The 27,864-nt window shown below is 40.2% G+C and overlaps 2 protein-coding genes across 3 annotated transcripts in view; both read right to left on the bottom strand.

Moving 5' to 3' along the window:
* The window catches only part of ATF2 (activating transcription factor 2), a 40,218-nt gene extending 35,688 nt beyond the window's left edge, over positions 1–4,530 (bottom strand). For both annotated transcript variants that reach the window (XM_009906645.2, XM_054174280.1), the window contains exon 1: positions 4,494–4,530. The gene's annotated coding sequence lies outside the window, so the exon portion shown is untranslated. The remainder of the gene's footprint in view (positions 1–4,493) is intronic.
* Positions 4,531–12,896: 8,366 nt separating this feature from the next.
* ATP5MC3 (ATP synthase membrane subunit c locus 3) lies at positions 12,897–16,399 on the bottom strand. The gene is made up of 5 exons (XM_009906643.2): positions 16,272–16,399; positions 16,115–16,191; positions 15,088–15,165; positions 14,538–14,731; positions 12,897–13,173 (listed from the first exon to the last, which is right to left on the bottom strand). The coding sequence occupies exons 2-5, from the start codon at positions 16,151–16,153 to the stop codon at positions 13,059–13,061; spliced, it is 426 nt and encodes a 141-aa protein (XP_009904945.1). The 5' UTR covers positions 16,154–16,191; positions 16,272–16,399; the 3' UTR covers positions 12,897–13,058.
* Positions 16,400–27,864: the final 11,465 nt, after the last annotated feature.

The raw sequence follows: 27,864 nt of genomic DNA, 5'->3' as shown, positions 1-27,864 counted from the left end.
CTTGAATTGTTCAAACTCTGAACTTGGTACTGTCACCAGTAAGAGTACTAAGAAGGTTATGGACAAACCAGAATGCTCCTCACTAAGTATTCAGGGTAAGAAATAAGGGCCTTATAAATTAAGCTTTAGGATTACATCCTCCTAAAAAGGTATCCCATGAGCTTAATATCCTTGTTCAGCAATAAAACAGTCAGATGTTTTGGGTTTTTTTTAATGCAGGTTTAAACCTAACAGAATCAGTCTCCTTTACATCTCAAAAGGAATTTCCTTTGTTAAATCTTGGTCATGAGGTACCATATACATGCTGTATCATACATGACTATAATATGCACACAGACTATGAGCAAAAGAGTTATATCTGTATCAGAAATGTCCGAAGGTGTAAGAAGGGATTGGGGACAGGGGGATGACACTACCCAAACAATGAATATTCTGATTAACAAATGTGCATATAGGGCATTTTTTCCCCACTCTGTTACTATAGCTTGTGATCAGTCTTGGACAAGTGTGTAGTATCAACTATGATATCTATTCCAACATAGGTCATAAGCTGTAAAGACCCAATTTTTCAAGTCTGCACATTTTCTCTTTTAAAGGAGTTTTACTAAAACACTTATTTGCATATGAAGTCTGCATCCATGTTTTGGTTTTCGAAGTCTGTGAATTTTGAGTGTCTGATTTATAAACTGAAATTCAACCCTTGTAAAAAATAAAAAAAGGGGGAAAAATAGAAAATGTTGTCTTCTTGGCAAGTTTACTGGAAAAAAGATGGAGATAAACTAACTTCCTGATCTTTCTAATATTGTTTGACTGCATGCCACAAGGGATTTTGTGAGGCAATGCCTTGTAAAGGGATTCCAGCTAACATTTGGCTGGGGGGGGAAACATCCTGAAGCACTGAAATCTTTGCACTTAGAAAAGAAGTTCACTCATGCATTCCAGCAAGACCTTAGATGTTATAAATCTAAACAGAAACTGGATCTGACAAGGTGGGAAAACATAGGGCTCATATTCGTTAGCGTAGCCAAATTGCTAAGGACTGTATTTACCTATTACAAAGACAAATGCGAAACTTGCACCTAGAGCAAAATAACTCCATGCAACAGCGCAGGCTGAGAGCCAGCTGGCTGTCAAACAGCTCTGGGGCAGAACTTGTAACTCCTGGTGGACAACAAACTGAACACAATTCAGCATCACATTGCTTGCAGCATTGAAGGCTAACAGCCTACTGGGTTCAATTAGTAAGATCATAGCAACCAGATGAAGGCATGTGATTATGCTCCTTTATCTGGCACTCATGGGGCTACAGCTGGAGCCCGGTGTCCAGTATTGAGCCCCTTAAGACAGATGACAAATTGGAGATAAATCAGCAGGGATCCTGCCAAAATAATTAAAAAGCTGGACTGTTACATACAGGAGGAATATCAGGAAGCAAAATTAGTTCAGCATGGGGAAAGAAGGCTAAGGAAAGATCTCCTTGTTGTCTTATGCTATCTAACGTATTGTTATAGAAGGCAGATCCAGACTCTGGGTAGCATACAACAAAAGGATAAGATGTAACACTCATGAACCACACTAAAAAAGTTAAGAGTAAGTATATGGGAGGAAGATTTTTATTTTTTTTTATTGCACAGTGAAGGACATTGAACACTGGCACATGTTGCCCAGTGGGGCTGTGAAATCTCCATTCTTGAAGATATTCTAAGTTTTGAGTGCATGAAATTGTGAATAATCCAAGAAAACTCTGAAGTTTGAAGTGCATCATAAAGATTTCAGCTAGAAACAGAGGTAAACAACAGCAAAAGACAATCCAAACTTAGGTAATCTTCTGACAGCTTAGAAGCCTTTACATAGTTAAGTCTACGGACCAACAACTAAACCTGCTTCTGCTATAACAAACCAAACAACCAATTCTATATTCTTTGTTTTCTCTTTTCCTCTGGAACTGTTTGTTGCCTGACAGGAATAGCAAGATTAACACACAGAATACACATTTTCAGAAAATAAGTTTGTGATAGCCACTCTTATTTCAAAAGGATATTGAAGACTGAGTGCTCCAAAAGAACAAAAAATGAAAAATTCATAAAATATTCTTCCCCTGAAAACCAAAGTAGCAACTTAAAATACCATCTTGACAAAAAAGTTACTCATCCAGCTAAATGAGGAATAAAGGATGTAAACTGCTAACATGATTGCTAGAGACAAAGCAATCCAATCTGAATGTGAAGCTCCAGCCAAACTTAGCTCTTCAGAGAAACTGAAGAGTCAGTGATATGATTCTTACTGCAGTCCACTAAATTGAAACCTTCCCCTATAAGCTTTCCAACCCCCAACTGCATTCAGTAGCATAAGGAAACCTATATATGGAATCCTTTTGAGTTACACTGAGAAATAGTATCAGACTGAACATGGGAAAAACATGAAATAACCTTGGCAGTATAATCAACTTTAAATCTGCACTATATTTTCAATGCAGAAGTAAAATATGTTCACATCACACCTATTTAAAATGGCGTAAGCCTCTTTTAGCACTTTGAAAAGCAAGCCGTAAAATATACAAATAAGGACATATACACATTTATATATAATACAGAGGAACAAAAATGGGTTTGCATGCAAATTAGTAATATTTAGGACAGCCTGCTTATTTAAAAACCAAAGATGTCTTTTTAATATGAAAATGTGTTCGTAGCACATTAATGTGCTACAAAACAGCTCAGCAGTTATTTGTGTATTTTGTAAGATTTTAATTAAACATTTTGGTACCCTTTCCAGAAGCCATTAAGGCATACTCTGAGGCTTGCTTCTAAAATACTTTCCTGTAGTCAATTTGTAAAAGAATATAATTATACACTTAACCAATGTCTTCTTAGCTTATTTTACTCATAAAGATTCTTCTGTTTTATCTTAATATCTCTGCATACAGAAGGATGGAAAACACAACTGACACCTCATAATAAGATATTTTTTTTATTAAGCACTTAATTAAATAGCTGCCTAAAGTGCATAAATATTGACAATCCTTGCAAAAACCTCTCCAAATTTACTGAGAAAAACCCTTATTCATGCATACCCTCTAAAGATTTATCACACTTGTAGGTAAAGTCTTCAGAAGCTTTATCAATATAAAGCATGTTGTATACCAAAACCCCTCTATGTACCAACCTGCTCATGGGCTGTGCAGCCTTTGCCCTGTACTTATTCTAAGCACTATAGCAATACAGAGGCTGCCCTTCCGTAACTGTTAGGGTTGGCACAAAAGAGCATGCAAGTGAACAGCTTGAAATGAACACAGATAAGACAAAGACAACCATAAACATACACGCACAAAAAAGGCAAAACAAAACTAACAACTAAGCCATAAAACTTTCCAAAGTCATCATTTCTCTATTGGCCAGCAAGCAAGAAATGATGCACATTCTCACAAGTGTGTCACTCCTCTACAGTGGACAGCCCATAAGAGGACAATCTCACAGTCTGCCAGCTGCACTAGTAGCAAATCTATCTGCTAGTGCTTATACGTAATGCAAACCCAAGTTCTGCAGCTAGACTGACCACTGTACATTCCAATTTGAAAAAAATAATTGACGTTAAGACAAAAAGTGTATGAGGCCACTGATACAAAGCAGAATTACAGTAGCTGGTCAGCATTAAGTTTTCCTTGGGGTCTATACATTACAAACTGCTGAAGTTACAGTATCCATGATGTATTTCCTACGGATGCTGTATTCCCTCAAGATCAATCATGTCTATTCAACATTTCCTTTTATTCTTTATATTTAATCTGAGATTGTGTCCATTCTTACTGTACGACATAAACCCTTACTGTCTACAGAATTTTAACACTTGGTGAGCTTTCTTGTAGATCCCATCCTAGTGTGTAATTGGTTTAGGTAGTGTAAGATTTTCAATATTTTACTTTAAGGCTTAATTGTATAACAGGAATCTGAAGCACAAAAGGGAAAGGTTAAAATTTTTCAACATCTTTATCAACTATGAGAGTTCTACTTGACTTACATACTTTTTCAAAGTAAAGTGGACTAAATATATTAGCCACGGTAAAGAACATTCTCTTAATGGCTACCTGAAGAGGTGAATTTAGTGTTTTGCTTAGCTCTGTAAAAGAATTTTACCAGACATGCTCTTTAGATAAGGGGAAGAAAACATAAATAAATAAATGAAATTTGTAATTTTTAACTCTTAAAAATTAAGATAGCTTTGTCATGCAACCAAACAAGTCAATGTAAATCAAAATTAACAGGACACTTTTTATACTTTCAATACCTGCATATAGCATTGCACAGCATAAATTTTAATCATCTCCCACATTCTGAGACTATCTCCATCATTTTCTCTAGAGGCAGATTTGCAAGTTTGGCTTTCAGTAAAAATCAGAAGGTAGTAGATAAACTACATCACTTCATACAAAGTAAATACAATCAAATTTTGTATTTTTAAAGGGAAAAAAAAATAAAAATCATTGCTTCACTTACCTGCCAGGACAAGAACTACTATTTTTTTTAGTTTCCTGTAAAGCAAAAGAAGAAAGGTCAAGCACAAGGAGTGTAATTAATACCTGACCACTACCACCCATTTTCAAAAGGGTTCTGACTGTATTTGTGTAACTGTAGAATTTAGAATTCCTAAAAAAATTAAACTGAATAATGAAGAGGATGATGGGAAAATATTGAAACAAATAAACTATTCCTCCTCTTAAAGAAGCTCGGAGTACCAGGAAGTAGCTCAGTAGATTCTGCAATAAAACTAAAAATCTTAGTCCAGAATATTTAAAGGTCATAAATCTCAAAAACTGGTGAACAGGAAAATAGGAGCTCCTTCTTCATAGCCCACTGCTTAATAGAATGCCTATGCTATTTCCAGGAAGACATGTGATCTCTTTCAGAGAGTTCTGGGGAAGAATAAGGAAGGATGTAATGCCTATAGCATAATCTTCAGAATGTTTTCCTTTTAAGTCAAATGTTGGCCACTTGTTGCCAATTGTATTAGTTAACTGCTTGTAACTGATGCCTAAAGTTATTTCCATTCCTTCCATGGTTTGTCTAAGATTCTATAAAGGGGAGAGCATATGGACAAGAAGAAAAGATTAAGAAGTGAGGACAATTGACTTCACAAGTTCAGAGTAGAACAAGAAAGCCAGCTGGATGGACGGTCACATAGCTAGAAACAAAGCAATTAAGTTCTTTCATCTTTGCTGAAGGAGCAGTCTTTTTCCACATAAAGGTGCATTTCTGGTAAACAGAGAGCACTAATGGAATGAAGAAAGGTCCTCAGGCCTAACATTGCCTGTTGGCTGAATATGGCAGCTCCTAAACCAAGCCTCTAGCTTAAGTATTTTTCAGAGGCACCTTGATCTTTCCTTGACTTACTGGAAATTCATGCTATGCAAATACAGCTCTTGTAGATTCAAGTAAAAAGACAATGATCCTCAGAGAAGAAATATACAAGGGTTAACGGTCCACTAATATTTTCACAGTTTGCTTAGAATGACACCGGGACTTACCTTCTCCCAGCTCATTTGCCTAGGCTTGAGCATCTTAATGTTGGACATCAACCTAACAAAAACCAGAAATCCAGTCTCCTTTTGCTACATTATTTTAACAATTTTTTTAAAGGCCTAGCAAAAAGTTACTTTTAATTTTTTTTCAGATAGTAGAAAATTGAATACAATAATTAAGAATTTAATTTTTAAAAAAATCTTTAAATATATCATAAATATCCCATTACAGAACTGTCACTGCTCATTAAACAGGACAATCTTTTCCTTTCCTGTAAGCAATAATAATTACCATTGGCATTTACCTAGCAAGGGAAACATGTTCTAGTATGTGGAATAACTTACTGAAGAGAAATTCCTATCTGAACTGAAACTAATGAAAAAGTTCTCGGGCTAAACCGAAACTGACAAAGAACAAAGCTAGAAACTTGGGAAAAAAAATATTTATTGCATAATTATTAAATATGGGCTCATATTTCTATCACTAACTATATCCAATCTCTCCTTAGAGTCCATATTATTGATTTGAAACAAAAATAGTTCAGTTAGGCAGGAGGACAATGATAACTTGAAATCTACTCATTGTACCAGAAAAGAATAGTATTGAATCATGTTTGCTCTTTTGAAAACAGTTAATGTACTACATCTATACAGAAACCCAAGATTATTTGAAGAAACTATTTTTTAAAAATTACACTAGAATACATTTTTTTTAAGTTAGTAAAGCTTCTTGGTGCTAAAAATTCATACATTTCTAAGTTTACAATAATTAATAGTGGAAGGAAAAGAAGTAACAGCTGATGACAGAAAAGGGATTTTATGCACAAGATGCACGCAAAATGTAATTAAAATGATTCATAAGAACACCACATTTCAGGCTGTTCAACGCTTTGTCACAGAAAAGAAGTATCATGAAAACCAAAAATATGTTTAAAATTATGTGCAATCAGATTTAAGACCTGAAAGGACTTTATGTTAGATCCTGCACAGTCTAGAAACTTCTGGAAAAAGATAAACACATTCACATTTCTAGAATTAAAATCAGGACAGAAATATCAACTACATTGTGAAGATCAAAGGCTTGATTAGTTGATTAAGTATTAGCACGCACTATCAGCATTAAAACATAAGCTTGTAATGGATTTTTTAAAAAGCTGCTCCATTCCACATACACATTAAGGGTTTTTTATTATTAAACATTTTCTATTGATGCATTATATAGCAAGCAATCCCTGACAAACTTATCATTTTTTTAATAAGACAACTCTCCAATTTTGATTGTGGAATTCAAAATTATTAACACTAAGAGAATTCAAGTCAACACCTAACTTGACTATAGTTTGCTCCTCTGAAATTATGTCTGCAACTGGATGTCCATTAACAAACAGTAACATATGTTTCAGCAGAAGGTTGAAGAAATCACATCTGGAACATTGGCAGAAGAGTAGATGTACAAGAAAGGGTCCTCCTCATCCTATGAGCTTATCAGGTTAGCCTCTAACTTTTACCTAGCAGTATTAGGATCCTCAGGGACATTTGCTTTTAATAACGCTACCTAGCTTTGCCCTCAGCAAGAGCTTGGGACTTGACATTCACTGCCACAAGTAAAACATGACAAGAAGAAAGCAAAACTATCACTTTTAAAGGTGGTAAAAAAAATATGCTCTGGTCCTATTACGGCTCACTATTTGGAAAGTAGCATATGATTCAGGATTTCCAGCTTTATTGAGAATTCTCATTCTAGTAGAAGGAAAGAGGTGATAGCATCACTATTTGAAGATAAACATCTCTAGGTGAAGGCAGCATACTGAAAAGCAGATGAGCGACACCGAGTGCATGGATGGGCCATGGAAACACTCATGGATCTCACTCCAAGAATAGGGATGAAAAACATTGCAGAATGAACAAGGCTGTGGAAACAACATGGCAGCAGATGTATCACTTAACTCCAAACATCGAATTATACTGTAGCATAAAACATTTGTGCCTACAACACTGTGCAGCCATCACTGCTTCAGGGTCTGTGATGCGTGAAGCTTTCACAAGAAAGCTTCAGAGTTCTTTTATTAAGACGATTCGATAAGTACAACACACAGCAACAGGCAAAGTCAGTGGGGCAACCGATTCAGAAGGTCCACGTCCATGGCCAAATCCTAGCCAGGCCAACACCTCCTCCGACGCAGAATAGCTGTTCTTATCGTCCCCCACAACACACCCACACACCGTAAGCCCCCTCCTCACCCTCCACACCAGTACCGGGTACGGACTAAGATCTCCCCTCAGAGCAGAAGATGGATGCAGAGAGAGGCCTCCTTGGAGCTGAAGAGAAAGGCCAGGCCTGCCTGCCTCCTTCCTCCCCCCCTCCACCCCTGCCTTTCAGCCTTCGCCGCGGGCCGGGCGAGGGGCAGGTACCGGCGATACCCCAGTGGGGCAGCTCGCTTCCGGATGCGGAGCGCAAGGAGCTGCACCCCCCTTCACCCTCTCCGTCCCGCTCCGCTCCCTCGGGGCACCCGCCAGAACTCTACCTCCGGGCAGGTAACGGTCTCCACCGCGCCGGCCGGGCCGCCCCGCCCCGGCTCTAGGGGCGGCTGGAGCCGCAGGCCGCGGTGGGGGAGGGGGCTGCCGTGGAGAGGAGCGGCGGCGCCATGTTACTGCCTCCCGAGTATCCCCCGCCTACTGTGGAGCGGGGCCACTCCCTCCTTTCTGCCTTCGGTGCGCTCGCCAGCTCGGGCGCCGCCGCAGCGGGACAGGAGGAGTCGCCACCACCGCCCCCGGGCCGCGCCGCGCTCGTGTTTACAAACTCACCCCAGGAACGCGGGCCCAACCGCACATTAAAGGCCGGGTCCCCCACAGGCTTCCGTCACTTCTCGCGATGCCTCAGCCGACATCTCCGTGGGCAGCGGGGAGGCATGGGTCACGTGGTCGGGGAGGGCGGGGGCAGAGAATGGCGCGCGCCGCTGATTGAACGGTGCCGACGGGGCGGCTGGGGCGCGGGGCGGCCGGAAGCGGCAACTACCTGGGTGCGGCTGCTTCGTCTGCAATTGAACAGGAGCTGCTTGGTCCGCCCGCCGCTAACGTAACGGCAGCTCTACGCCGGCAAACGCGCAGATTCTGCTGCTCGCTGCCACCGCCGTATCTCCGTACCCCCTTACACTGCTACCCAGCACTCAGAGCTGGAATACACCCTGTCCCTGCCAAGGGGCCCGAGTGGGTGTGACTGGCTGAAGGCTTTCGCTGGCCACATCTGGGCAACACCAGCCGCGAGGGCCAACCTAAGATGTGCCTGTGCGCGATCCAGCGTGTTGGGTAAAGCTGCTGTTGAGGAAGGATTTGTGCAGCCATGTCGGATGCGGAGCTCAGAGGATGAGGCACTGATCCTCTGCTGCGGCTTCTGCACGACAGCTAGCAGCTGCTGTGAGGAAAACGGAGCACAATGCAAGTAGAAAGTAAACCACTGCAAGGCTTTGCTCGGTGACAGCACTTGATGTGCGTGTGACATCCGAACTTTGAAATAAGCCACCCTCCAAAACCGTATACTGGCTGTATTCCTTTGGCTTCCCCCTTTCTCTGAGCACCAATTCTTGTGGCACAAGCTAAGCCTATGCCTGAAGCTATGGTTTTGCTAAACATTCACCTTATTTAACATCGTATCAAAAATGCTGCATCACTGCACAGTGAAGGGAAGCACCTAAATTCTAAATTTTGATTGGAAGGAACCAGAAGCCTTTGGGACTAAAGAAAAGAAAAGGGGAAAAAAAAAAAGAAAAAAAAAAAAGCATACAGTTTAGCTACTATGTGCTCCAAGTGACAGATGAAATTTTGTTTCTGTGCCTGTGTATCATGAGCCCAAGACCTGACAGTATGAAATTTAGGAATAACAAAAAATATTTCTTAAAAAGTATACAAAATGTAATTTACTGGAAATAAGTTTCCCTGAACTTGGAAGAGATGCTATGGTATGTTTTATTTCTTGTAAACTGTTTTGGTGGACAGGGTACAGCACTTTTGCAAAGGTCTTTGTGATAATGTGGGATAAAAACCAGTACATACTAGTTTTCTTAAAGGTGGGATTGGTTCTTTACTGCATGTAAATTGCAAAAGGCTCAAATGTGAGTATAAAAAGGGAGGAATAGAAATCTTCTTTCCTCACAGAGCAACCAAAACCTGTATTGGAAATTACTATTTCAGCAGTTTAGCTTTACCATCACCCCTAATGGCAGCATCCATCCTGAATCTGAACAAAAAAGTGCAAGTTATTTGTCTTTCTTTGGTCTGAAATTGGTGCAAAAACCATAAACGGAATGCAACAAAACCAGCAGGATGGAAAAGGATGAATCATTTACCTGCAGCAATAGCCTAAGAGCATAATTGGTAACACAAACATTTTCTTCATCATACATTAGGATAATGTTGTGTGCACATAACTGTCAGAGGTACAATGATGTCTGATATATGATAGCAGGCAGAACAGTTATTCAGAGACAGTTAAGATCTCTGCTTCAACTGGCTTATCTGCAAGACTAAAACATGAACAGAGTCTTTGGATCTGGAGAACCTACAATATGAATTTTCGTATGTTCACAATCTGAGGCCAGAACAATCCATGTCAGAAGAAACTGTGAAAAAGGTTTCAGGAAAGTATGGAATATTTTATATATTTTTCTGACCTATGAAATTTATAGTTGTCTCTTTTGTGACCATTTTGGGAAAACTGAAGAGTATTGACTTTGGAGGACCACTCAAAATGACTGAGCTGTTAAAATTGTTCAAGTAACCATTGAAAGTAAGCTCTGACTTTCAGGAACAGGAAAAATAAGAGGAAAAGAGGAGTCAATGTGCCCTGTGATCATTCAGATGTGAAAATCTGCCCCTCACTGAATTGAAGCCTCTTTGCTGCATAAAGGTTTGTTGCTATGCTTTCAAAGTCCTATCTGTATATAAACAGTCCTTAGTCATCCCCATCACTATGGCAGAAGTCTCAAAGTGTACTCAGTGGCAGACAGGAACGAGATTCAGGGACTTACAGATTGGGATCAAAAGCAGAATGGACAGTCCTCCTTGGATGCCAGCTATTGAAGAAGAGAAAGAGTCTGACTCTTTACGATCCTTCAGGTTTACACCAAATCTGACAAACCTGGAATGGAGTGCCTTGCTGGTTAGTTTTGTAGTACACAAGATTTAGCAGTGACCTTGGCCTGCACACCAATCCTTGGTACTAACTAGAAACCAAGTATTGTCACTACTAGAAGCAGATTCTGTCTGCGAAAACATGCCATTAATTTCAGAAAGTGCAGTTACTTAGAAGAGACTGAGCTGAAAAGTAAATCACCAAATAGAATTTGTCCTAACTCAAACCAGGACATCGTAATCTGATTCAACAGTGGCACAACCAAATAGCAGTTTTGCTTGGGTTTGGCCCATGTTCATCAGTCTGAGTCAAAAGGTTATAAGCTTGGGAAGATGCTACTACTAAAATACAGGCTTCCCATCTGTGTCTGCTGCCTTTCAGACAAGGATGATCATACCGTTGTACATGTTAACAGGGTGAGCCACATGGAAAAAGATAGGATGTAAACCCGGACATCATGATTCGAGTAACTCAGGTGGCTTGCTTACTGAGGTTATGGAGCAATATCACAGTCAGATCTTCCTTCTACACCAAACAATTGCAGCTCATTGGATCCAACTAAATGCAAGCAAATTGATAAAAACAATTAACAGAGCTGGAGCTTGACTTTATAAAGACACATTTGAAGATCTTTCTTTGGCCAAATCCCAGTGATACAGAAATCTGAAGACTGAATTAAGCTAGCCCACTGGTCTCCAATATTACAAAATACAGATTGGTACCTCAGATGCCTGCAGAAATCTCTACATTACTGAAAGAGCAGAATGAATTTCATCACCTACTAGGGCAGCAGTATACAGATGAGCTTAAGAGTTCTAGTAGTAAATATATAGGTTTCATTCATGGCAGACACTGTATGGCAACAGAATAGCTTACAAGAATGGAGAATAGTAACTTCATAAAATAAAGTGTGAGCATAGACCACATGGAAGGTAGCTGCAATGCGCTTCAGCTCCTGCCCATCTCTCAATCCTCAAAACACCCCCACTTCCAGACCCAATTATGTAAGGCACCAATACCATACTAGAGCTGGATATTTAAAGATGCTGCACATTTGACACTCCTAAACCTCACATATGCATGTTCTATGCATTTATACAGTAACTTGGAAACCATTTGAAGTGACTATTTTCTCCAGCAACATATGAAAACTTCTGCTAGTCCAAGTTAGGCTCAATGAATCATATAATTTAGGTTGGAGAAGACCCACAAGATGAAGTCCAAGTGGTAACCTAACACTGCCAAGTCCACCACTAAACTATGCCTCCAACACCAATTTGGTATTTGAATTCTGACGAAAACGAAGACCTTACCTGCACCTTGCAGAGATCTGAGCCACTAGTCATGTCTCCATTTCCCTAGGAACAGGCAGCTTGCAGTAAAAAGCTTCCTAGGTTAATTCTGCTATTAACCAAGTAACAGCAAATTGACAAAGCTTGTAACAAGTTTGCTCGTATTTTTCTTAAGTTCAGCTTGTATTTGTCAAATGATCAGATGTGAATAAAGTTTGAGATGCTATCATCCTGCCCCCACTAATAGCATACAGAATGTTGCTTTAAATGTAAACACCACCATAAATGCATTGAGATTGTTAAAAGATAATGCAAGAAGCAAAGCTTGATACTGCAGGTATTTTGTTAATAAAAATGCTCTAATCCTACTGCTTTTAAAAGAATGAGAAATAAAGCAAGGTTAACTTTACAGAATTAGGAAGCTGGAAGTTCTTTTAATTAGGTGATGTCAAAAATACAGTAAGAGTACAGTCTCAATGTGCCACAATTAAATGCCTTGGACCAATTTAAACTAGTCGTTAGTTTTAGTTCAGCTGGGATACTGGTGAGAACCAAGTAGAAAATGTTTACTATGGTATCAAAATTCATAGTCTTAACTGAAAAGGATACAAAGATGACTTCCCTATCACTGTATGTAGATTTGTGGTTAGCTCATATTAAGAAGTACCAGAGCATCTTCTTGTGCCAGGTGACCTGAGAAAAAGCCAAATTGTGCATAGAAACAGCTCTGGGTAGGTCTGAAACAACCAAAGGAACAAGGCCAGTAGTACAGCCATTCTCATTTAATTTGTGTAGTCCTTCCATCTTTCAAAGATATGCCACATTAACAAGCAAGCGACATGCCCATAAATAAATAAAATGTTTGACTTGGAAGTCACTGTTTGAAGGGTCCTGTACAATACGTCATGATCAGGAGAAACCCATGGTGACTGAAGGACAAGATGCTCACTTCCAGATATTCTAGTGAGAAACATAATAAATGCAGGCAACAGGCTGACAGTTAAAGTTGTTATCTTTAATGAAATGACTTTGGAAACAGCATCAATTTCCATGACACCAACATTTTGGGAGTCCCATAAAATGCAGTTACATTCCAATGCCAGTATTACAGGCCAATCTCCTTTCACATGGCAAATAGGATCAAGAAAGCAACCATCAGACAGAAGAGACCCATAGCTTCAGACAAGGCGAATCCCAGGATAGCATATGAGAACAGCTGCTGCTTCAGAGAAGGATTTCTAAAAGAAAGTGAAGGTGTAAGAACTTTCTTTACAATTAAGATGCTTTTCATACAGTTCAATGCATTTAACAGATTCAGAAGCTTGTACTTCCTCACTACAGATTCTAGAACAGCAAAATCCAATAAATGCAAGCCAAAGTAATCTTTATCAAGGATTTCACTGAAGACAAACGAGTTGTCAATCAAGACTGGTTTGAAGTTAATGCAGATTGTATATGGCTTTTCCAAATGAGCAGTTTTTGTGACTACATTAATAAATGATTTTGACATCTCTACGTTCTCTGATGCTGGAACTATCATCACTATGCTTTGTGAATTTATTTCACATCTGTGGCATTAGAACTACATTCCACACAAGCTGCTGTATAGAACATTTCAAGTAGCTCTCAGACAATACAGGAACCGAAACCGACTAGAACAGAAAAAGGCAATACACAGCCATTCATTGCAAAAAAGGCAATGAATTATCCCTCAAAGAAGTATGTAGGAAATAAAAACCCCTTCAACATAACATTATGAAGTAATGTTCAAACACTTCTTATTGACATGTTCATGCCAAACTCAAAAATGTGCCATTAGTTTTGCACTAATGTTTCAAGTGGAAAGTGAACTTCATTGTCTTCAGCAGAACCTAAGAAATCTTTCTTAATTAAGTCTTAACTTGTTGAAAGAGTAATGAAGAGCATAAAACCTTCAGGAAAGCTTTTTTAATGCCTGTATCACTTCTGCTCTTCCACAATAGCTTGCAAACAATTCCCACTACAGAAATACTGTAAACCTATCTGGAAGAAGTCCATTCCTAGTATAAAATCCCTGCCCTCACCCTCTTTGATTTCTAGAATTAATGATTGTTCATTCAACAAATTAAGTGTGTATTTTGAGATGTAAGGCTCATTGTGTTTGAAAACTGAATAAAGCATTTCTAAACAGTAATCCTGACTATGAAGTGTAAAGTATAAAAACTCATTTTACTTCCTACTAGTTTTCACACACAGTTTTGTGTTTAGGACTTCTTCCCTCAAATAGAAAATTATTCAGGCTAGATTTTTGATTCAGTTCTGGAACTGAATGCTGCTGAAATGTTTTGACTTCAGTGACTGAAACACTGACCAAGTCTAACAAATTTCCCCTCTTCCATGTTTCTTCTCCAGGTAGTGTGTATTAAGTTAAGAATCTAACAATACAACCATCCTGATGAATGTATTTGTTTCAAATTGTTCTATTCAGATGTGCTTATCATTAATAGTAAGTATTAACAGAATTTATTACAGTGCTATCATCCTTACTACAACCTAGCTGTAGGGTGTTGTCTCAAGATATATCTGCATGCAATTTGAGAGTTTTGCAAGAGAGATTGATTACCTGGCATAACCGATGATTAGACTACCGAAGACTGTTCCAATACCAGCACCAGAACCAGCCACACCTACTGTGGCAGCACCAGCACCAATAAATTTGGCAGCAGTGTCAATGTCCCTGCTAATAGCACTAGTCTGGAATTCTCTAAGTGCTAGTCGGGAGACAGTATTTTGGGCCCCATTAAGTGTTGAGTTGCCCTAAGAAAACAAAACATGAAAAAGCATTATATTCAGACACATACCATTTTCTCTAATTGTGTTATGATGCAGTTTTAAAGCTTGTATAATACCCAGTCTAGTTCTTCTTCGAAGTGATGAGACTATAACTAAAAGCTAAAGACTTCAGAATGTTACCTGTTCCACCTGAAAGCAATCAACTTTAAACGTGAAAGCCTTCTCAGGGGAAGGGGCAAGACAACAAGTATTATTAGGTATTTGATTCAAAGCATGTTTCACACTACAGGAATTTGAGTTAGTAGAAGTGAACTCTAGGTTGAGGACATTTAGGCTCACCAGGTAATTTAGGAAGATACAGAATTTTGTTTATAAGGTACCTCTCCATTCTTGATCTCTGGCCTAGACAACACAGATGCTGAAATTGGTCTGTACAAGACACTTGATCCAGCACGGATCTGCAAGAGGAGGAAAAAAGCTATAAAAAAAGGAAACATTTGATCACAGCTGTTCTCATGCAGTATTCTTTAAGATTGTAAGGTTGTTATCTACTAAGCGATGGCAATCTTTGCAGAGCTGGATATGCAATAAACAATGCAGAAGCAAACAGTACCATGCAATTTCACAGCACTGTATTCGAATGTTACTTCAAATATTTCCATCATTCATTTTCCACATATATGCATTACACTGATAGAAAATGGAGCTAAACTGCAACAGAAAAAGTCAGACCAGCAGGCAATGATAACACATTTTAAAATGAAAAAACAAAAGCCATCAAAATAAATTCCAAAGTTGTTTAAACCACATAAATAACGCAGGCTTTTAAATATAGTAAGATGTAAATGAATGAATCCTCTTTCACAAGAGGCCTGCATGTGTCCTTGGGCTTCTAGCAGTCTAAGGTCATATCGGCTCTTGCACAAAGCCCTTCCTGCAGGAGCACCCTGTGCCTGTACCATGCAAAACGAAACGTTCTGCAGCGTAGAGGACGTTTTCCCGCAGGCCAGTTCCCTGTCTCCGCAAAAGCAAAAAATCCTGGCCTTAGGCTGGAGTTTGACCTACAGCAAGTCACAGAGTGCGCCATGCCTAAAAGCTTTTCGCTGCGCTGCCCTCCCCGTTTATTGCTGGTGTCGGGAGGCCCCTCACCTTGGCAAGGGCCTCGGCCCAGCCAAGGAGGCGGGAAGGAGAACTGGGCCCAGCCACTGCTGTCCCCCGTCCCCCCTCTCCCCTTTTAACCCTTCGCCCTCAGGCAACTCTCGGAACAGGGTCGTCCTAGGGACCTGCCTTGGGGGTCCGGGACCCGCCCAATCCCCAGGCGCCTTGCGACCGTCGCTGCCCCCACCGCAGCTTGGACCGCGGCCGGCAAGGAGACAGCCCCTGGCGGGCCCTGGCACCTCCACTCACCAGGGAGGGCGAGGTGGCGAATTTGGCGCAAGCGAACATCTTAGCGGACGGCGTCCCGGGGGCAAAGTTCGGTGTCTCTGCAGAGAGAGGGAAAGTGAGGCAGTAAAGGGGCTGCAGGACAGCGATGGGCACGGATGACACGGCACCACCAACTCACCCGCTCCGCTGCTGCACCTCGGAGTCGACGGGCTGGGACGTCTCTGCGCAGGCGCAGCAAGGCCGCCGGCGAGCGCCCGGATGCAGCGCGGCGGAAAGGGGCGGGATGCGGCGCCAAGGTCACTTTGTACCGACTCGATTGGCAGTGGAGGGTCGCAGAACGCGTCGCGTTCTGCCCCGCGTCAGCATAGCTGCAGTCGCGCCGAGGTCGCGTCGCCGTGGGGCTGCAGCTGGGAGGGAGGGGCGAAGCGAGCTCGTCTGTGAACTTGGCAGTTCGTGTGACTGTTAAGGCTCTCAGCTGGAGCTGCGCACTGCGTTACACCCATCCCGGTGGCATTGCCGCCGCCGTGGCCGCGCGCTTGGGAGCGGCGCGGGCTGGCACCCTGAGGGCCTGCTGAAGCGGGGAGGGGGACGAGGGCCTATATACCTCAGAGTGGTTATGGGGAGGGTAGCGTGCGTGGTGCCTTGCGTCATTTGCAGGGAGCAGCCGGGCGCGGGCAGGCCTCCGCAGCCCGGGAGCAGATCTCCGTGTCGGGGAACCTCAGTATCTGGGGTTGCTGGTGTCGGTTTGCGGGACTTCCACAAGCTGCGGAAACGTACCTAGAACTCCTCAGGGCCCAGTGGGGCCAGATTAACAGAAAAGGAAGCGTCTGAGAACACCTTAAGTGTTCAATAAGTGTGCTGCAGGAAGAGCACCCAAGTGACCAAAAAAAAAAAAAAACCAAACTAAAAAAAGTCCTTTTTAGTAAGGCTTAATCAAAACAGGATTATCATTACTGAGCTAGGCTTCCAGCTTTAATCACTTAATGTGTTCTTTGATGTTTTTCACGCGATAGGGGGAATCATGACCACTGTTAGTAACAAACATTAGTGCCAACTAGAAAAAATGTAGAAAAATCCACATTTTAGGTAAAACACTGAGAAACACTTTAAGTTGTTGCAAAATTTTTATTCGATGCAATCCGTACCATAAAAATAAAATTGTTGGTTACAAATTGTCTCTGAAAGGACAAGCAAGAGGATATGTGCATTATGTTTAGGGATGGAAACAACAGTTTCTTGGGAGTTAGCTGCTGGCCTGCAACCTCACATGGACTATTGATGTTGTCACTGATTAAACTGCAGGTGCCACACAGCTGAGAGGTGCTCCCTGTCAGCAAGTTGGAACACCCACCAACAAACGGGATCAGCAGGCACTTTCAACAGCTGCATGCTAATGTGAACAATAATGTTGCTTTTATAACCTACAATGTAGTGTCTTGTGATCCTTGAGTACAGTGGAGTTGTGCTCAGTTGTGGGTCCTAAGGTGAGAAAGAGCAGTACAGTTTTAATTTCCCAGCTTTCTGCTCCCTGCTTCAAGCAGCAGGCTGGGTTTGGTTCCAGTCTGCATCCAGAGTTTTAGAACGGCATTAAAAAAGGAGTCACTAAAGGCTAGCAAAAGGTTGTAAGTTGCCCGAGGTTTTATGTTTTTTGTTGGTTGGTTTGTGTTTGGGTTTGTTTGGTTCTTTTTGTTTGGTTTGTGTGGGGTTTTTTCACAACATACACCCATTGTTTGACAACTGATGTGACTGGGCAGACCTGCAGTGCCTGTTAAGTGGTTCTTCCATAGGCAAACACTGAGTAAGAAATACATATCAATGACAAAATCCTTTCATGGTTAACCAGAACTTTTCACTTGTTGCTGTACACTAACTAAGCCCTACGAGGAGAGGCTGAGGGAGCTGGGGTTGCTTAGCCTGGAGAAGAGGAGACTCAGGGGTGACCTTATTACTCTCTACAACTACCTGAAGGGAGGTTGTAGACAGATGGATGTTGGTCTCTTCTCCCAGGCGGCCAGTACCAGAACAAGAGGACACAGTCTCAGGCTGTGCCAGGGGAGGTTCAGGCTAGATGTTAGGAAAAAGTTCTATACAGAAAGAGTGATTGCCCATTGGAATGGGCTGCCTGGGGAGGTGGTGGAGTCGCCATCACTGGAGGTTTTCAGGAGAAGACTTGATGGGGTGCTTGGTGCCGTGGGTTAGTTGTTTAGGTGGTGTTGGATTGGTTGATGGGTTGGACACGATGATCTTGAAGGTCTCTTCCAACCTGGTTTATTCTATGTATTCAAAGTTCAGCATGCATTAATTACTATGCTTCCCTTAGGAAGTGTAGCAGCAAACAGGCTGTTTGCAATAAAGTTCAGTTGTTCATGGAAGGAAGATATGTGCTTTCTTCTTGGGAACCAAGTGATCTGGACCTGCAGGGAGGAAACGTCTTCCCACAGCTCTCCTGAACAGATAAGAAAGAGGACATTACGCTTCCATATACGCACAGTGAAAAGCCACATGGATTCAAAAAGTATTAAATGGAAACCCTCTATCATTTATGAAGAAAGTGTCTTCTTCTGTTGTGACTTCCACCCTGGAATGTTTTGCAAAAAATATATTCACGAGCTGTTTTGATCTGAACAATGTCAAAACCACCATTAAACACTTGTTTATTGTTGATTTGAAGGCATAACAACTGATACTCTATTTTATATGCAACTCAGCTGTTGCATATAAAGGAGGAGTTAGAAGAGCAGTTACTGATCTCTGGGGGCTATGTTCAGTTTATTTCAACTAGATCTTCATATAAAAACACTTCTGGTAATCTCACGCTGCTTCCTATCTGGTTGACCTGCTGCTAATTCCCCAGGGAAGCGCATCAGTGCACTAAAGAACAGTGTAATTGTTATTGCTCACCACATTTCTGAATGTCTGTTCTACCTGGAATCTTTACCACTCCAAATCTTTTAGATTCCTAGTTTTCCAACTGTCTCAGACAGGACCAGCTCTGCATGTGGGCAGTAGCAGAGGCTGCCAGTATAGGTTTCCTCTTCATTTTGTCTTTGGCCAAGACAATAGTGCAGCTGTTTGAGCAGTGCATGGTGCTTGAGGAGCTAGTCCACTTCTTTCCCACAGCTCCCTGCTGCTTAGCCAGTTTTATGTCAAGGCAGTAAGAACAGCAAGTGACCACTAGCTGTGGTTCACTTGTGTGGCCTTCTGCTTTCCCAGAAAGGAGAACGATCATCTCAGATTTCTTGAGAAATCTGAAGACTTCTGCAGACTTCTGCTAAACCAAGCAACAGTCTGTTTCATCTTCCCTTACAAGCAGCTGATTTCCTAAGTAGACCATGTAATGGATTGGTAATCTTACAATGACATACAATTTCGCTTTGCTCCTACAATGACATACAGTTTCACTTTGCAACCCTGAAATGAATTGGTACCCACACATACTAGACTCTGTTACAACATATGAGTATCAGCATAACAGACGTTGTGTACAAATGGCATTTTCCCAGTGATTTCTGTCAAACCTCACATTGGTTCAGTTTGTCATCCAGAAAGGAAGTAATAAGGAAAATGGGCAGACTACCTGTGAACCGGCATGTCTGCTGTTGGTTTTCCTCCAGATACAGGTGAATTTGGACAAGTAAAATCCTGTACAGTGGTGACTAAATGAGTGTGTCCACAGTGCTTTGCATAAGAGCCCATCAGAATTCAAATTTTATTATTAACAACTTATGAAAGATTTATATATTTTCTATATTTGCTGAAACAGAAATCTTGGCTAATCAGGAGAAATCTCATTGTCCAAAGCCTAAATAAAATGTTCTCCTTCTAGATTAAAACCTGTTCCTCCAGGTTAAATTTTATCTCCCACCAGAGGATTAACTCAAAACATGTCACACACTCACACTAGCCTTTTTTAAAAATCTGTTTTGAAGAGATGTACTATGTTAATTGTTGGAAGCACCCCAAAGGATGACATTGGATCAAAGACCTCTGGAGCTTGTCCTAATGTTTGTGAAATGTTTTAAAACATAAAGCAGTGTTATTACCTCAGAGTTAGCTCTCTAGAAATTCCAGATTTATGATGTACTTTGCAAGGCATTGATTGATATTGATTTACAAAGTCAGGGGTTTTCAGTGTTTTTTTGTTGCCTGGGCTATGTTTCAGTCTGGAGAGTATCTTCCATTCCTACCTTTTCCATTCACAACAGTTTGGTTGAATTTTCTTGTTTGGGACTCCATAGGTCCTGTCAGATAACTGGAGCAATGGCTGGTGGAAAGAAGGTACATAAAGCAGAATTAATTTTTAATTCAGAACATTTAAACCAATTTAGATTAATGAAGAAGCAACAAAACAGACAGCTCTGCTTTAAGTAGAAATTCTTTTGGTAACACACTCTTAATACCTATTTATCTGACTGATTATTAGTAGCTGGCAAATCTTGACATAAGTAATGGGAGAGTTAATTACTAAGCCTGGTGGATTGGAAGAGATGCTTTATGAGAAGGCAGATGATAAAGTTTTTTTCTTCTCATTGTAAACTTCACTTTTGCAGGGGAGAGAATCTATTTCTTGAGTAATCTTTGTCCCCCAGAGTAGTTATCCAAGCTATTTTTGCTAAAATTAGTATTCCTTTAATCTCAACATCTTTTAATTGAGAGCTGAAGGCTATTAACAAAGTAGGGCTAATTTAGGCTGTAGAACATTCTGCTCAACAGTCCATTGTTTATTTTAACATTAAGTCCTAAAAGTGGATGGCATTAACCACAAACATCATACCATGTTCATTCTGAAGAGGATTCCAAAAGTGTGCTAATAATGTTGAGACCATTGATACAACTTGAATAGAAAATCATGACAAACCTTGTCATGTAATTTTTTTTTGTCTTTAAGATCTGCTTTAAATGGAAAAATTATTATATATGTAGGGTTTGCTACTCTCGTAGCCTTTCTACATGAAATGAGATGTTGTCAAGAGGAAAACCATTCTGCTACAGCAAAAATCCAGCGTAGAAAAGAAGTGTTCCTGTCATCCCGGGTACTGGATTCAAGTGGAAAGCAAGATCAAAACTCAAAGACCAGTATGGCTCCTCTCTCTCAGAATAACAAGCCCTGTTGTCCAGCATTCGAGTTCTGCTGGTTAGCTTCAGGATGCAGTACAACAGTATAAATACGTAAAAATACAGCCACCCTTTTGTAAAACCCAGCATGCCACAAGATGGAAAATCATCTTGTATTTTTAAAATTCATTTTTATAAGGCAGCAAAAATGATGAATGAAAAAAAAATCTGATTACATATTTTAATGTAATATTTCTTTATATGGAGTGTCTTTCTCCGGAGACATTCAAAACCCACCTGGATGTGTTCCTGTGTGACCTACTCTAGGTGATCCTGCCCTGGCAGGCGTTTGGACTAGATGATCTTTTGAGGTCCTTCCCAACCTCTAAGTTCTCTGATTCTGTGATCTGCAACATAAGTCAAAATGAAAGGAAATGTGAGGTTCATTAATAGTTTTACTTTAAGCCTCAGATCTATTACACTACATGTCAGGATTTCCCCATTCAGGGTAAAATTTTGTGTTTTTAAAAATCATTATTATCTACACAGGTTTTTTTTAATTGACTTTTGGGGAAAAGCAATAATAAAACAATCTAGTAATGTTTAATCAAAATACACAGACAATTCATAACCTCTGGGATGAAATATCTCTTCATGTATTACTTTAGAACATACATTCCCTTAAATAAGGTGCTTTACTCTGATAACTCGCACATTTCCCAAGGCTGTGTTGCAAAAAAACAGCTGATGGCTGAAAAAGGCAGTTAACTAGATAAACACACAGAGAGATTTCTAGTTTATAGAGTATCACTGGATTAAATGCAATTAAATTCAGCAATGCTTTTTATTCCTACTGATTGTTTTAAACAACTTTTTAACAGAAAACAAAGTTCATCTGTAAGCTGACACTATTAGCTGCAGTGGTTAGAATACAAGGTCAGCAACCCATTTGTAACACTTTTCATATGATACACAGTTTCTGATAAAACATAAGGCAACAACACAGTCAAGACTTCAGCTATATTAGAGCCGGTGTTTCCAAAAGTATCCATAAATTCTGGTTGCTGAAGTTGAGGAAACCCAAAGTGGAGGGATATTTTGCTAGAGGGCTCTTCTGAAAGTACAGGCTTTTTGTACAGGAGGAATTGCAACACCAGAGTCTGAGTTTTCAAACAATAATACCTAAGCTATTTTTGTTCTTCCTGTTTCCCAGAATCATGCAAATGATCCTAAGCAAGTCTTTTCATATATTTCATCTGTTCACAATCTGAAAAGAGAAATAGGAAAGGCAGCTGTTTGGTTCTCCAAAAATACAGGAATTACCAATTCCTATTTGGAGTTGAAATTACTCTTTTGGAGTTAACTGATTTGTTGTGCCTGTATGCACCATGTAAAGAGCAGAAGCAGGGTGAACATGTATCTGCCAGGTTTGTGGCAGAAGGATTTTGTCTTTCTCTGCCCTACCTGCAGAGAGTGCAGTCCTAATTTGTAATCCCTGGTGGGAGAGGAGATGGCACTATAGCCCATTAATACACGCAAGATTCATTTGCTTCATTGTAAATTGTGTACATTCCAACCATGAGTTTAAATTCTCATAAACTTGCAAAGTACTTTGGGATCGCTGCCGGAAAGACACTGCATAGGTGAAGAATATTCATTACTATCTGAAAGCTCTTCAGTCTGAACCACCTAGCAGAAAACTTGTGGAATCATTTTGACTCTGGTGCAGAGGTTTTGCCCTCTAAAACCTAGTGCCAGTCTGAATCCAGAGAAAAAGTTGTTCTAATTCAGCTGACTACTGTCATGCTTTGTGTGTCTCAGATGAGTTATTTTTAGATTACTGGAGTTAATTTTGCCCACGGTTACAGAAGAGATCATATATTTTTATATTCTGTACCCAAAGTACAGAAACTCTGGACAGCCTGGCATTTCTAAATTCTTGGAAAGGACTCTGTCCCTAATAGTCAGATTTGATGAACATACTGGTTCTCTGGCATGCCTACTTTCACTCCCGTCTGTCATGCTGGCATTGTTCCCACTCAGAATTATCTATGCCAATTTCAACAGGGCATAGGTGCTAACCAAACATGGTTTTAGAGGGACAGCTTTCATAACACAGCAAGTGCCATCGCTTTTGCCAGGAGATCCTGCTGTTTGCAAATAATTCCAGCTTAAGGCCACATGCTTCATTACATGGGATCACATCTGTAGACGCTTGTGGGCATTATAAAAAAAAAAATCAACAAATGTCTACTGTATTTAGCTTTCAGTTTGGCCCAGTGCTTGGAATTTTGCATGTGGAGAATGAATGCTCTGCACCTTGTTAACAGGAGAGAGCCACAGGCTGTTATATGCTCTGAACAGCCCTAACAGGTTTCTGCATCAAAGCTGAAGCAACAAAATGCAGAAGTTTACCAGAGCTGCACCGCTCTTTCAGGTGGCCCTTGACTGCTTTGTGTCGGTGGTATGTTCTGAGGAGAGAATGATGGAGCATTGCCTTTTTGCACCACAGCTTTTGTCTTTCCAGATTCTGAAGAGATTTGTGGATAAGGTGCATTCTGCCCCCACCCAATTATCAAGTGGCATATATGTACAGCAAATTTAATACTGCTTATAAATATTTATATTATATATAATGCTCTATATAAGATCCATAAATATAACAATATATTAGATATATAGCATTCGTGACGTATTAATGTATTATAGCTGCACCTGACTTCTGTTTTGCCCCACTGACTAGATTACATCTGTTAGCAGAACTACTCTGTACTACATATGACTACAAATGGTTTAGGAAAGACCAAAACCTGTCCACGTGCCTCACCCAGACAGACCACTATGCTCAGATGTAAAATACAATATTGTAACTAAGCAAAAGAATATTTTATCCAGAATATTTATCCAAAACAAATATTTGGAATAAAGTAAGGTTCATGGCAAATAATTTCTAGCCAAGTATTTCCAAGCAAGATTCCTGACTTTTAGTTATTTCACCATTCATCTAGGATTTGTGGAAAAGAAACCCAAAAATGCAACACCCTTGACACCCTTAATGTTTTTACAGTGGTACACTTGCACTAGAAAAGACCATGTTCACATGCCCTGCATAGACATGTATTTTTGGAAATCATGAGAGATATTTTCAGTTGTTTCCTTTACTAGAAAAGCACCCAAGCCTATTTTAATATATATTTTACACCTCCCTGAAAGAATATTGCATTTAAGACTGTGCAGAAGAGTCAATTTTTTAAAGGTCCTAGTATTTTCAAGGGTGCATATTGACCAGCAGATGCATAAATATACTGGAAAAATCAAGGTCTACAATTACCAAATATCTGTACTGACTGAACATTTCAGAGTAGGAAGGTGTACATTTCAGATCATTTTTGCTGTTGTTTAGCATAAGTTTCTGAAATCAGGTACAGTTGGCAAGATTTCATAGGCTTTGAAGCATAATTGATGTGCTTCTCCTATGCTACTGAAAAGTCAAACTTCAAAATACTATATTGAGCTCAAGAAACAAAAAATATTATTGCACCACAGTATGTTACTGTATCAATTGTTTCTAATTTTTACCTCATCTCACCTGTCCTTTGTCCTTAGTCTTTTTGGCGGGTAGTCTAACCTTCTGGGCTGTTAGCACTGATTTGTTTTCCATACTGTTTGGACTTGGAGGGGGAAAAAAAAAAAGAGTCATTCCCACCCCCCACCCCCCTTCCTTTGGCTCCTAAAAAGTATTCTCTCATAACAACTGTATTCCTTGGAAATCACCTGTGCCACAGAGTAGGGGAGTAGAGTGGCAGAAGAACTATATTAGTGCCATGGAATGAAAAAACCTCAGGGCAGGTATTTGATGGACTAGGGGTTTTTCAACCCAGAAGCTCTTGAGGGGTGAAAAGAAGGTTCTGCCCCAGTGCAGTCAGACTAGGAGCTGCCTCATGTGGGGGCTGCTGAGGTTTTGAGTGAGCTGTATTTCAATTGTTCCTTACTGGTCACAACAGCAGAGTTGTAAGATGATAATCTGTCTGCCTGGTAAGAGTCAGCTGTGAGACATTGCAGTGAGCAGCCTAATCTATACAAACCTCATATCTTTCCCATAAAATATGAAGTCAGACATGGTATTCTTGTCAGGGAGCACCTAATGGCAGCACAGCCAGGGCAGGCAGTGGAGTAGTTGTAAAAACTGACCTGTGTTTGTTTAGGCAGCTTGGAAGCTTTGGCTCATTGAAACTGCTATTTCAGGAACACTAACAATTACAGATAGCTAACTTGACAAAGCTATGGCTGGATTGTTTCGATTCAAGGCTGGTTTATGTTTTTAATGCCTCTAAAATGACTAATAATGTGTATAAATAGTGACATCCAGTGTTCACTTAGATCAACCACAGGTCCATGTTCCATAAGGTCATTCAATTAAAAGATTTATTACAGACCCTATTTAAAATGCCTTTGTAAAGATAGTAGGCTAATTTGAATATTAACTACCTGCCAACTTCCACACACCTCCACTATAAAAATTTCCTTCCTGACTTGGTGGTGAACAAGAATGGTGTGGCTCTTGTATAATGCTTTAACTTCCTTTTTTATAACAGCAATCGTCTGATTATTCCCAGGTGTTTCTGATTTCTTCTTTCTCTGCTCCTGTTGCTATGAATGGGACCATTAGGGTGGCAGCCATAAAGGATGTGTTCACCACTTCCTTCTCTGTTTGTCTCTTAACATAGCCACAAGTCCACCATCTTCTATCCACATTAATTCCCTGAGGTATCCACACAGTATTTGTGTTGACTGCCTTAATTTTGATCTTCTCTAATCATTCCCTGCCAGATGGCAGTTAAAGTTTAATGGTCCCTGTAAAAATAGTTCCCTTTCTTCTTTTAATCAGTCACGTGTGCTTGCTTAGCTAACTGTTAGATGTTCAGAAATCATGAAGGGACCACCAACATAATTACTTCAAAATACACATCTGTATCAGTGTTATGTAAAAGCAAGGAGTTATATAGTAAGATTTCTGGAAATTTGCGTGGGCTACACAGTCTTAAATTTGTTGTTTGTTTAGATATATTTGAAATAGAAGAGTAATAATTTGTGACATTTCATATAATCAAATGTAGCTTATTTTTAGTATTCTCCAAGCTCAAATTTGTGTACACTATGCTACAAAGCATGTGGGTATTATGCTTTTAGGGATGAATTGAACAATACCCTTAAACAGATGCTTAAGTTTAAGCACAAGCCTATGGATAATGACAGATAATACAGCCTTGAGCAAGGTATTTTGGCATATGCTTAATGTTAGGCCCCTAAGGAGTTCCACTGACGTTATTTACCTTTGTGCATATTTAAGGCTACATATCGCGATGCCCTTAATAACACAGAACGTAAAATTCTCCAGTATGTGTCTACTTGATTGAAACTCATTAGAGGTTTGAGGGGTTTGCTGAATCAAGAATTTAATTCAATTGCATGTTCATGCTGTGACTAGGTAGCAATTCACTTTAGAGGTAAATAAATGGTTTAAGCCATATCAGACAGTTATGAAGTGAGCAGGTATTATTGTACCATTGAGGAATATGGAGAGCCTGGGAAAGTGATAGGCTAGGAGTCCAATCCAGCTCATGGTTCTGCCAGAGAAAAAGATTACTGTGGAATTAAATGGAGGCTGGATCAGGCCCTGAATGCCTTGCCTAGAGCAATACAGGAAATATATAACTGAGCGACTAACAGACCCCAGATCTCCTGATTAAAACTAGACTTCTTTTGTATCCAACATCTGCAACTGGATATGTCCTTGCAGCCCGTGCAGGTTAGATTTTAGATAAAAGCTCACGTGAGAATGCCTGCTCGTGCTGCAGGCAACACACCAACCTACACACCCCAGTAAGATGAGACTAGCAGAGTGCAGACCATTCTATGTTAGTCTTCCTTGTGGAAGACTGGAAAATTAGGTATCCTTGTGCCTTCCTTCTAAGCATGGTTTTAACAACCATCTCCAAAAGAAGCTACCAAATAAGACAGCATATGTACTGCTACAGTACTCCCTGCCCTGATTTTTGGTTTTAGATGACAGTGATGAAACTCAGCTATATATATCTTCTGATCACCTTAGTGCTTTTTGATTTTGCCATGAATGCCTGGGAGTTGGATAACAGCAGAAGGAGTTGCTTCAGCTCCAGTTTTCCCTGTTATTCCTTAATTAGAAATGAGATTTAGTTCTAACATAACAGAAATAGCTAATTTTTTGCTTAAGATTTTTTCCTGGAAAGAACATTTTCTATGCTTCATATAGGTATTTTTCCTCAATTCCTTTTTATGTGCACCTTTTGGGGATAAGACCTAGGCCAGAGTGCAGAGATGTAGAAGGGGTCTGTTTGTATTATGATAATAACCAGATGACCTCACTAAGATCAGAGCCTTGGGACACTGGATGATGGGAAAAATGTAATAAAAGCCAATCCCTACCCTGAGGAACATGAAATCCAAATACACAAGCTATTTTGTAAATCTGGAGTACACAGAAGTTGATCTTCCCACTGTCAGACTGTTGCAGTTGCTAGTGACCAACTAAATCTGTCATGCCTTGGCCAATGGCCTTAACCCCAGCAGCATCCTTCTTCTTTATTTATATTTAATTAAAATGTCAGCTGAGCCTGGCTTTGCTAAATTTTCATGTGTCTGCACTGTAAAATCTATCAGCCATGGAAAAGTGGGCA

Source organism: Dryobates pubescens, chromosome 2 (genome assembly GCF_014839835.1).
Source record: "Dryobates pubescens isolate bDryPub1 chromosome 2, bDryPub1.pri, whole genome shotgun sequence".
Taxonomy (NCBI): Eukaryota; Metazoa; Chordata; class Aves; order Piciformes; family Picidae; genus Dryobates; species Dryobates pubescens.
This window is presented reverse-complemented; position numbering and strand designations above follow the sequence as displayed.